The following is a 12,320-nucleotide window of genomic DNA, read 5'->3' as shown; positions in this document are numbered from 1 at the left end:
CTGGTCGTGACGATCCCAAGCCGAAAACGGCACTTCTCGGCCGGACACGTGAGAACCGAAGAAGACAGTGGGTCGCTGCGTGAGTCCAGCTCTGCATGAGTCTCTTCCGTGTGCTCTTGCTTACTTCAAAAATACTGCACGCACTTTGAAAATGAGAGCGCCACTGCCACCCACGGAGTGGATGTGCAAGTACACTTTATTCTAGTACGGCAAAAAAAAAAAAAAAAAAAAAGCATGTTCCCCGAGGTCACTCGCGCCCCCCCTGGCATCGCTCTGCGCCCCCCTGGGGGGGCGCCCCCCACCATTTGAGAAGTACTGGGTTAGAGGAAGACACAACTTCCATTGTACTTTTAATCACTTCACTGCAAAATGGAAATTTGCAAATGGAAACTAAATAAATACTGAACAAGCACATTCTTACATTAGCTAGATGGCCACAACTGATGTCGGTTAACTTGGAACACTTAAGGCCACATACATTTGGATTCCCAGATACTACAGTGAAGAACACAAGAATGGTGACCCCAAGTGGACGTAAATATATAATGTTTTGCACATGCGTCTTTTGCAGTGGTATTATTTTTCAATATGATCATTTCTCTGCGGGTTTTCTTTGAAAAGCGAGGGGCTACTGTATTTGTTTTGCAGTTGCTAAGTAGTCAACCAGCATCACCTTCCACATTGCGTTCAACTTTGGAGCCCAACTGAAACCATAAAGTATTACCTCACACAAAAAATGTGGAAACAAAACCACATGTGCACGCACAATTACTGAGAAATTAGAGGTACTGAAGTCATGACAGTGTGAGTGAGACAACGCATCCCCGCCGCTCACAGGAAAATGGAATCCTGTGTAATACAAACACACACTTTCAAATAAACACGGCACCCTTGTGTTTGTATAAGGGGTTGCATGACAAGACTGGGCTCAGACGCTGTGGTAGTTCTGAAGGACCACTCAGGTTGGAACTGATACAGTCCTTGCATTTTGGAGACTCAAACACTGCACCACTGACACTCAAAAGCACCCACTTTAGCTTTGGGGACAAAGAGTATGTACTGCAGAATGAGGATCAAAGTCATTTTAGTGTTAAGTTTCTAGTGGTTTTTTTTTTATTATCATTCCAAAAAAGGAAAAATAACAATAGTGAATGCAAGAAAAGCCAAACTTACCATTGCGGGTTGACTCCTTGTTATCGCCCACCTTCCTTAGAGCTGACACGATGGCATCGGAGGGTACGCGAGGACTCTCCACGTACTTGGGCTTCCTGACTGGACCTGCCACCGTGAATCCAAGAGATAGAGCGCGAGTGAGGGAGTGAACAAGAGGGCAGGAGAGACAGGAAAAAGAGAAGCCAACACAAGTAGGAGTCAGAGAGAGAGAAGAGAGAGAAGAGAGAGAGAGAGGGTTATTGCTGAATTAACATGTTCCAGATGGGATGAGAGGTGGTGGTGTCTCAGCCGGACTGGCTTAGCAATACTCCGGTCCTAACAAAAACCATCAAACACGCGCACATACACGTACACACACCAGCGTCGATATCTTGGTTCTGTCTGACAAACCCAGAAATTGTCTGCGTGGCCATAGACTACCAGTAACAAAGTGCAAGCCAGCTCTGGGAATTTAACCGGCAACAGGAAACCACAGCAATTAGCCTCTTAGCGATTTTCTTCTTATACAGTAGAAGAGATTGAACACACATGCACTGCTGGGGATGTGAGGAACAACAAACAGACGAGCATTTTTCTTTGAGCAACCCTACTAAAGTATGCCCTCCCATTGCTGCGAGGATACATTTGAAATGATTCAAGTGCAGGTGTTGTGGAGATGTGGGACAGTCGTATAGGGTTTTGAGGAATGTCATTAACGAGCGGCTAAGGTCAAATGACTGCGCTATTCCCTCAGCTAGAAGCGTGACACAATTAGAAAATCGCACACTACCTCACGAAAGTGCATAATCCACATTAACACCATTATGACTGAGCATAATTTCTTAATTCAGGATTCCAAACTGCCCCTAAAATTTGTGATACAATAATACATTTTACATCTCACGTTTGAGCAATTGTTTATAATTAGCCTTGCAAGAAAAAATGGTCCTGCCTGAATCACTGATTCATCATACAGTACCGTCTTAACAACCTCAAGTGTTTAACCAATCCGCGGCCATCTGATGACCGAGCCAATCAGGAGAAAAAGGTGGGAGCTGTAGGGGTGACAAGAACGCGACAATCTGCTTGAATACAATGGCGGAGTGCAAAACCGTTTTAGTAGATACAGTGGTATGAAAAAGTATCTGAACCTTTTGGAATTTCTCACATTTCTGCATAAAATCATCACTTGTGATCTGATCTTTGTCAAAATCACACAGATGAAAAAACAGTGTCTGCTTTAACTAAACCACACAAACATTTATAGGTTTTCATAATTTAATGAGGATAGTATGCAAACATTGACAGAAGAGGGAAAAATAACTAAGTGAACCATCACATTAAAGCTTTGTGGCCACCCCTTTGGCAGCAATAACTTCAACCAAAGACTTCCTGTACCTGCAGATCAGTCTGGCACATCGATCAGGGCTAATTTTGGCCCATTCTTCTCTACAAAACTGCTGTAGTTCAGTCGGATTCCTGGGATGTATGGCATGAATCACTGTCTTTAGGTCATGCCACAGCATCTCAATGGGGTTCAAGTCTGGACTTTGACTTGACCACTGAAGAACCTGTATTTTGTTCTTCTGAAACCATTCTGAAGTTGATTTACTTTTGTGTTTTGGATCATTGTCTTGTTGCAGCATCCATCCTCTTTTTATTTTCAACTGTCTGACAGACAGCCTCATGTTTTTCTGCAAAACATCCTGATGAACTTTTGAATTCATTCTTCCATTAATGATTGCAAGTTTTCCAGGCCCTGAGGCAGCAAAACAGCCCCAAATCACGATGCTCCCTCCACCATGCTTCACGGTGGGGATGAGGTGTTGATGTTGGTGAGCTGTTCCATTTTTCCTGCACAAATGACGTTGTGTGTTACTCCCAAACAATTCAACTTTGGTTTTATCAGTCCACAAGTCCAAGTGCCTTTTTGCGAACATTTAACGAGCAACAATGTTTTTTTTAGACATTAGTGGCTTCCTCTGTGGAGTCCTCCCATAAACACAATTCTTGGCCATAGTTTTACATATAGTTGGTGTGTGCACAGAGATATTGGACTGTGCCAGTGATATCTGTAAATCTTTAGCAATTACTCTAGGGTTCTTTTTTACCTCTCTGAGTATTCTGCGCTGAACTGTTGGCGTCATCTTTGGTGGACGGCCATGCCCTGGGAGAGAAATAATAGTGCCAAACTCTCTCCATTTGTAGACAACTTCTCTGACTGTCGACTGATGAACATCCAGACTTTCAGAGACGGTTTTGTATCTTTTCCCAGCTTTATAGAGATCAACAATCCTCGATCGCAGGTCTTCAGACAGCTCTTTAGACCGAGCCATAATGCGCATCAGACAATGCTTCTCATCAAGACAATTCTTACCAGGTGTGTGTTTTATAGTGGGCAGGGTAGCTTTAAACCACTCCTGAGTGATTGAGCACACACGTGACTTAAATTTTTGGTAAAAATTGTTTTCAATTGCTCTTTAAGTTTCCTTAGGCAGGGGGTTCACTTATTTATTTTTCCTCTTCTGTCATTGTTTGTATGCTATCCTCATTAAAATATGAAAACCTATAAATTTTTGGGTGGTTTTAGTTAAAGCAGACACTGTTTTTACATCTGTGTGATTTTGACAAAGATCAGATCATATTTGATGGTGATTTTATGCAGAAATGTGAGAATTTCCAAAAGGTTCAGATATTTTTTAATACCACTGTAGGTCTATTTCCAAAGTTTTGTCGCAAATACACTTAATTTTCTCATCGAAAGAAGAGCAAAGAAAGTCAATAATAGCTTTGTTGACCAATACGTCATACTGTGGCTTAATAAGTACAGTATTAGTCGGTGATGAGTGCAGCCTTATATTTTTTGAAGGTTCCTCCCATTAAAAATGTCTCAACTGGATCTTTGTCAGGTTGATATGCATAATACATTCGTTGCAGATATATGGAACAATCAATCTAGCGTGCCAGGTTATTTGATCACAGTAGTGCCTTGAATACGCGTTGAATTTATTCCTCATTTACCTTTGCATTGAAATGTATGGAAATTACATAAACAAATTCCCCTAAAAAGTCTTACTTAAGAGAATGTACCTTTTTAAGAAGTCGTTGGCATCCTTAAATCTGACTTTAAGGTTCTTTATTTTTCCGTTTTTACAATTACGGTCAAGCAAGCCTCGAGTCGGAAAGAAAGAAAAGCCAGCCGTCACGGTCAGATCCCTGTAAGTCGCCTTTGAATTGTTTCACGCCTCTCAAATACTTATTAGCTGTAGCACTTTGCTGTCCCTCCACTGCACACCTCCTTCAACTCTATGCTTTCCACTTGCTATTTCACACTGTTGCTGAGAAATACAAATTGATGTCATCATCGAATCCATGAATTTTGATATGAAATTAGCTGAAATTGGATTTGAAAATAACAGATTCCATGCGATTTTGCTTGTTAAGACTCATGAAAGAATCCCACTCGAATTACACCAAGCAAAACTATCTTGTATTGGTGACTTCAAGCTACGGTCTGAACATCGACAAAAATTAGCAAAGCACCTAAATTGGAGAGAACCATACGACATATATGTAGAATGTGCACAAAGCAACTATATTCAGTAATGACATACTCAACATAAACTACCTTCCGATAAGGCTAATCAAGAGTCTTAGTTAGCATGCCAGCATAGAAAAAAAAAAAAAAAAATTTTTTTAAACCTTCCTTTTTAAAAACAGCTTTGGTTGAAGAGCCTAAATTGGGAATTAATGTGTGTGTGTGTGTATAGTTTATTGGCTGGCAACCAGTTTAGGTTTTATCGTACTCCTTACAAATAGTCAGCTGGAATATGCTCTGGCTCATCCACCACCCTCCTAAGTACCGTATTGGCCAGAATATAAGAAAGTGTTTTTTGCATTGAAATAAGACTGAAAAAGTGGGGGTCGTCTTATATTCTGAGTCTAGACATTATACCCATTCACGATGCTAGATGGCGCCAGATATCATTGAAGCGATGTTCTGTCATGACAGATCTCAGCTACTCTCAAGTTTAACCAGTTTGCATTATTTTATTGCAATGTTTTTCCTTATTCAGATTTGTTTCAAGACTACACTTACAGTTAGACTTCACTTTGATGGTTAATGCAATTATTGCAATTTTGTTGTTTTGTCACAATAGAGTGGTTTATTTACATTTCAAAAACCAGAAGCCATTCATTTACGAATGTGATTGCACTTTGGTTTACATATTTAAATCTTCAGATATTAAGATTTGAATGAGGCAAAATAACATGCTTTTTCTCTCAAATATATTGTTATAATCATGTGTCAGATGTACTGTAATTATTTTCTGTATGAAAATTAATTTGGTGTTCAAAAAGTCTTTTTTCAAACTTGAGTCTTGAAAAAGAGGGGGTCATCTTATATTCAGGCCAATACGGTAATAGTAATTAATGAGCAGTATATGTCGTGCTATTTTATATCACACATTTATTTAATAATTTTACCTTAACAATAATGCTAATTTGCTTATATGTTGGCAAGTAGAGGTGGGAATCTTTGGGCACCTAACCATTCGATTACGATTACGATTCAGAGGCTACGATTCGATTATAAATCGATTGTTGATGACACCCCCCCCCCCCCCCCCCCGCTATTAGCTGCTAATGTTTTGTACATTAGTTACAAAAACTGTAAAAAAAAAAAAAAAAAAAAAGCCTCGCAGGCTTAAATAAACGACTATTTCAGTATCAAGTTAACCGTTAAAAAAATAAATAATATACGCAAATCCCCATTCTGTATCAGCAGCTTTAAACTACATTCAATTAATTTAATGTTGTCAATCAACCGTTAAAGTTGTTAAAATTGCTCCTGTTATTCCATAATTTCCCTTTTGTCTACTTCCGACATGTGAAAGTTTTAAAACTATTTTAAAGATAGATTCAAGTCAATATTTTACCGATTTAGGAGTATTTTAGATAAAAAGTTAATTAGGTTCGCTTGGAAGGTTCGCTACAACAGCCTTGCAGGGAAGTCTACTGCTTTAGGATGGCGGCCGTTTACTAACGCCCGCATCTAGCTTTCTCTACATGTGCTGCTATCGCCACCGAGTCTATTTTGCATCTAGTCCTATATAAATATGATATCTACCTTAACATTATGTGGACGTACTTTGTAGCAGCTTTCGGCAGCAGTCAGGTATGTTGTTGTTTTTTTATCTCGCGGCATGAGTTGAGCTAGAGCCGTGAGTTGAGAATTGGCATTACCCGAGGGGTCGGGTAATGACAAGCATGATGTTTAGCTACTCTCGCACCGTTCCTCATTGCGTCTCGAACACCGCGCGGCGCGCTGAGTGTGTTTTACTTTCGCTTTACTTGACGTATTTCAATAATCGGAATTTGGATGTTTGTGAATCGTTCTCGAATCTTCCACGGCCAAATCGCGAATAATCTAAGAATCGGAAATTTCGCACACCTCTAGTGGCAAGTATTAGTAAATTGTGATTAAGATTCGGTTTTTACACTCACTGGAAACTCAGCAAGAAAGCGAGACTAAATACAACATGATCAAACAACTTGTGAGAATCTCCTGCAGCTATGAAAAAGCTCAACAATCTTTGATCCAGAGGACAGGCAACAACTAAAAGAAAAAAATATTCTGGAAGTCATTGAATTAAAATCTTCTTCTCAATGGAATGGCTGTACTCTATATGTAACCCAGACAGAGATAAGGCAAGATGGTGATGAGAGCCATTTCCTAATACCACAACAAATACTGCTCTTTCCCTCCCTTCCTCTCCAAAAAGCATCCTTGGAATCAGATAAAACAAACCCCTTGAACCAGAGCTGATATCACTACAGCGGAGATGGAGGGGGGGGACGGTTAGGGGTAGAAAGGGGAGGCTACAGCTGTGTGAGTAGAAGACTCAAAAGCAGACCATGTGCTAGTTAGGCGCACAGTGCCATCTATGGATATGCAACATGAAACACAAGATGAGTAGCAGCGTTCTCATAGCCTTAGGGAGCTTTGGAGGGAGAGCTGCTGTCGTCTTGCTTGTTAGCACACACGAGGCTACTCAGTACACAGAAACAAATGCAGCTGGTCAGAGCTAACTGCAGTCTTGGTAATAGCTATAGCGGTGAACACAAAAACACGCCTTACTTTTGATGGCTCCAATTTAAATGAGATGCTACGTCAAAATTCTTAACCTCAACCAACGTTCACCCACGGATGGTCAGGCACATCCTATTACCCAAGAGTCACATAGCTCCAATTATAGTGAGACTAGATTGGGAGGGGAAAAAATACCACACACGTGCTGAGTGCATTTCATCAAGGAACAGCAGGGTGTACTGTTAGAATAATCGAAGCCATATGTTTTAAGTTCACGTTTAGTTTACACAATGACGAGCACAGGATGCACGTACAACACAACAACATGTGGCTAGCTATTAGACTAGAGGTGCTTTAAGGACACATCAAAGGGAAAGGAGTAGCTTTGGAAAGGTTCAGTTCAGTCCAGTATGCATGCATGTTAATATGCCGCCAACATCTTAATGAAACTGTTTTATTCATCATTAGCATAATTACAGGTTGGTAAGATATCATGTCACAGTTTGGGTAGCAGAAACAGCAACCCATCTACGCACCCTGTGGTGAAAATGCAAATCTGGTCAGGGACAGAACTAAATTTGAACTCAGGCACGGTCACAAATTACAGACATGTAGCGTATTTCTCAGACTATAGGTCACAGTTTTTTTCATAGTTTGGCTGGGGGTGAGACTTATACTCAGGAGAGACTTATGTGTGAAATTATTAACACATTATTATTAGAGGTGGGAATCTTTGGGCACCTAACGATTCGATTACGATTCAGAGATTCCGATTCGATTATTCGATTATTGATGCACCACAAACACCCATCCCCGCTTTTAATTTTTTGTACACTAGTTCCAAAATTGTTCAAAAATCCTCTCAGGCTAAACCAAACTACTATTTCAGTATGAAGTTAACTGTTAAAAACAGTTAAGAAAATACTCAAGTCCCCATTCTGTATCGACAGCTTTAAACTACATTCAATTAATTAATGTTGTGAATCAACCATTAAAGTTGTTGAAATTGCTCCCGTTATTCCATAATTTCCCTTCTGTGTACTTTCGACATGTGAAAGTTTTAAAACTGTTTCACCATTTAACGATAGATTCAAGTCAAGATTTTGCCGATTTAGTTTTTTTTTGTTTGTTTTGCTTTTGTTTTTTTTGTTTTTTTTGATAAAAAGTAATTAGCTTCGCTAAAAGTAATTAGCTTTGCACCAACAGAGCCTTCTAGAGTGGCTACTGCTTTAAGATGGCGCCTGTTTACTAGCGCGGGAAAGTCTGTCATTTCACATCTAGTTCTTGGTATATGATTAACGCGGCCATCGTCTGTCATTTCACATCTAGTTCTAGATATATGTGATATCTACCATAGCTGTATGTTGCTGTATGTTTGTAGCAACTAGCAACTGGGCGCTGTTTGTAGCAGCTGACGGCCGCAGTCAAGTATTATTATTATTATTTTTTTTTTTTTTAATCTAGCGACATGAGTTGAACATGATATTTACTCTCGGTCCGTTCCTTATAGCGTCCTGAAGACTGCGCTGACTGTTTTTTATTTCCGCTTTACCTGTTATAATTCAACAATCGGAATTTGAAGGTTTGTGAATCATTCCGAATCTTCTCTAATTATTATGTCATTTCACATGTTATTTTGGTGTTTTGGAGTGACACTGATGGTTTGGTAAACTTGTTAGCATTTTCTTTATGCTATCGTTATCTGAATAACTCTTAATAGCTATGGCCATGTTCGCGTTCTGCCTTTGGCAATGTGTGTTCAATTGTATTATTGACTTTTTTATATTGAAAAGCATTCTTTTAGTTTGAGCTGCTTTCATGCCCAAGTAGGGGCGCACTCGCACTTGTTTACGTGAAGAAGAGCGGTCACACGCCAGAAGAAGGCGGACAGCTACGCAGTGTCTGAGTGAGCGAGAGAAACACGGCTGCGAACCTACGTTCATTGTTTATGCTTGTAAAATATCGCTACAGAGGCACCACCTGTGTGTATCATATTTTCTGTTGATGTTGTGTGTTTTCCACCCGCTATCGGACATGTAAAGCCTGTTGTGTGGTTGTTTGAACGATGTGCTAATGCTAGCGAACGCATGCTAACCGTTTGTGTCATTGCTGTAATAGCAGCAAATTATCATTTATTTACGTTGAAGCGATGGTATAGAGGACGAAATGGATTTGTATTATTTCTATTTTTAGTTTCACTCTTCAAATGATGGTGTCATAACGACAGCCAAAATAAAGTCAGCAAATTACACGGATGTCCAGCATCGTCATTTGGGTGTTTAGCTCGCTGTGTAGCCAGGACCGAGCCGTAGCGTCCTGGTGAGGACAGCACATTCGCATTTTGTTGTTAATGCATCATGTAACATTATCATACTTTACACTTATTCGGCATGTTGTTCTCTATTGTATTTTTATTTTAAATTGCCCTTCAAGATGACATATCTGTTCTATGTGTTGGATTTTCTCAAGTATCCCCCAAAAATACGACTTATACTCCCGGCGACTTATATATGTTTTTTTTCCTCTTCGTTAGGCATTTTATGGCTGGTGCGACTTATACTCAGGTGTGACTGGTGCGACTTATACTCGGGTGTGACTTATAGTCCGAAAAAATACGGTATATAACAATTGAGTCAAATCCAATTAATTGAAGGATTCTAAATCAATACAAACATAGCATCCGTTCCATTCAGAAAAAGTTTCAATGTAACTAGATAACTCTTATAAAGATTTTCTGACTTTTTTCTGACTTTTTTTTTTTCTGACGATTTTTTTGCCGATACCAATCCAATACCTATATTTTTAGACAACAAAAACAATGTGAAAAATAATGCATAACGACAAATGACATTTTTTGTACTAAAGTGACTCCTGCTAATACCTCCTCAAAAAATGCTCTGTTTACAAATACAGGTAGTCCCCAGGTTACGACGTACCTGACTTACGTGATTTCTACTTTACAACACCGGAGTCTCATCTGCCGTTTTGTCACCAGTTGTTTTTTTTTCTTCTTTTTTTAAAGTCGCGTAACAGTGTCTTGTTCGCCACCTCTCAGCATTGATGGCAAGTACAGTATATTATTTGCCATTTAATTTTGATATTTTTTTAAAAATCTAAATGGAGAGTACTTATATAGCACATTTATCTACATGGTTACCATGCACAAAGGGATTTACATTAGCACACATTTACCTTTTCACACACCAATAGTGCAGCTGCCATGCAAGGCAAATTAGGGTTCAGTGCCTTGCCCAAGGGCCCTTTGACAGTGGGCAGTCGTAGCCAGGAATCGAACCCCTCACCTTTCAGTCCTAGGAAAACTCGAGTTCAGCTGCGCCACGGCCCATCTCTAATTGCTATGGATATCTGGTATTTCATTATACTATACTGGTATGTGCGGTCTGCTTTCCTTTGTTGCACTCGGATTTGTTTGACTTTGCGCCAGCACTACTTTCTGTTAGTTTCGAGTGTTGCTTTCACATTGGGAAGCTGGGGTGAACGGCAGTTACATTTACAAGAAAGCAGAGAAAGGGTAGATGGCGCAGGCTCGGCGATGTCCCCAGTTTTCTCGCTATTTGAACCAATCAGCAGAAAGAGGCGGGAGCCGCAGACGTGACGAGGAAGCGACTATGTGCTTGAATACTGTGGCGGAATACAAAGTGGTTCTTGTAGATAGGTCATAGGTTTCCTCATTAAAAGACGAGCAAAAACCATAACAAAAACTTTTTTTGATTTGGTGGGAAGCAATATATTCACGAGTGTGACGAGAAGAGCCATCGTCCAATAAGCAGCCGTATATTTTTTAAGGTTAATCCCATAAAACAGGTCTCGATGGGATCTTTCCCAGATTGATGTGAAATATATTCGTTGTGGATATATGGAACAATCAATCTGGCGTGGCAGCTTAGACAACACTAGTAACTAGTATAGATGATAGAAAAAATTCAGGCCACTGTAAAGACAATTATCACTTTTGTAGTATGAAATGGGGAAGCAAAAACGAAGCGTGTTTTCTAGAAAAAAATAAATAAACAAAAAATATCAACCTTTCACCAAAAAAAGCGCTGAGTCCAGCTTAATTGGACATCTTTCAGCCCGGCTCAGCGACATTTTGTGTGGGATCAAAATATCATATCTGGTTTTAAAAAAGGTGCAGGGCGGAATGACCGACTGTAACAAGACTGACAATAGTCACCTACAGTATATGACACCGCATTTTTTTATGTTTGAGAAAATGGATACAGGGGGTGCTTCTCAGGAGGCAGCATCAGCCATCAAATCTCAGCATTCTATCTCAAAACTCAGATGTGACAAATCAAAGTCGAAACATGCTTCCTGCGGAGAGAACAAATTACAAATGTTTTTCTCTTCTCATACTGAAAAGGGAAGGCTTGTTAAGACAAGAAAACAAAAGCAGACGGAAACAAAGTATTTAATTGCAAGGTGTCAGAAAAAGACAAGCTATAAGGGGCTACAGTGGTATGAAAAAGTATGTAAACCTTTTGGAATTTCTCACATTTCTGCATAAAATCACCATCTAATCTGATCTCGTCTTTGTCAAAATCATACACATGTAAAAACAGTGTCTGCTTTAACTAAAACCACCCAAATATTTATAAGTTTTCATATTTTAATGAGGATAGCATGCAAACAATGACAGAAGTGGGAAAAAAGAGCTGTCTGAAGACCTACGATCAAGGATTGTTGATTTTTATAAAGCTGGGAAAGCATACATAACCATCTCTAAAAGTCTGGATGGTCATCAATCGACAGTCAGAGAACTTGTCTACAAATGGAGAGAGTTTGGCACTGTTGTTTATCTCCCAAGGAGTGGCTGTCCACCAAAGATGATGCCAAGAGTTTAGTGCAGAATACTCAGAGAGGTAAAAAAGAACCCTATAGCAGGGGTCCCCAACCGCCGGGCCGCGGACCGGTACCATTCTGTGGCACATTTGCTACCGGGCCACACAGAAATACTAAATCATTTATTAACGACTGCATTTTGGCAGAATTAACTTTGGCCCGTGCCCCTTAACGCACCAATATCCCTGTCTACTCTAGATATAATACTACA

General features: G+C 39.8%; 1 protein-coding gene across 3 annotated transcripts in view; it reads right to left on the bottom strand.

Annotated features, from left to right (window-relative positions):
• Positions 1-12,320, bottom strand: part of tanc1b (tetratricopeptide repeat, ankyrin repeat and coiled-coil containing 1b) — a 242,488-nt gene that overhangs the window by 157,363 nt on the left and 72,805 nt on the right. For 2 of the 3 annotated variants that reach the window (XM_057852771.1, XM_057852772.1), the window contains exon 4: positions 1,174-1,278. In XM_057852771.1, the coding sequence (XP_057708754.1) occupies positions 1,174-1,278 (105 nt within the window). Of the gene's footprint in view, positions 1-1,173; positions 1,279-12,320 lie in introns of those variants that run through there. The other variant, XM_057852774.1, reaches the window with a different exon arrangement.

The sequence above is a fragment of the Corythoichthys intestinalis genome, chromosome 12 (genome assembly GCF_030265065.1).
Source record: "Corythoichthys intestinalis isolate RoL2023-P3 chromosome 12, ASM3026506v1, whole genome shotgun sequence".
NCBI classification, from domain to species: domain Eukaryota; kingdom Metazoa; phylum Chordata; class Actinopteri; order Syngnathiformes; family Syngnathidae; genus Corythoichthys; species Corythoichthys intestinalis.
This window is presented reverse-complemented; position numbering and strand designations above follow the sequence as displayed.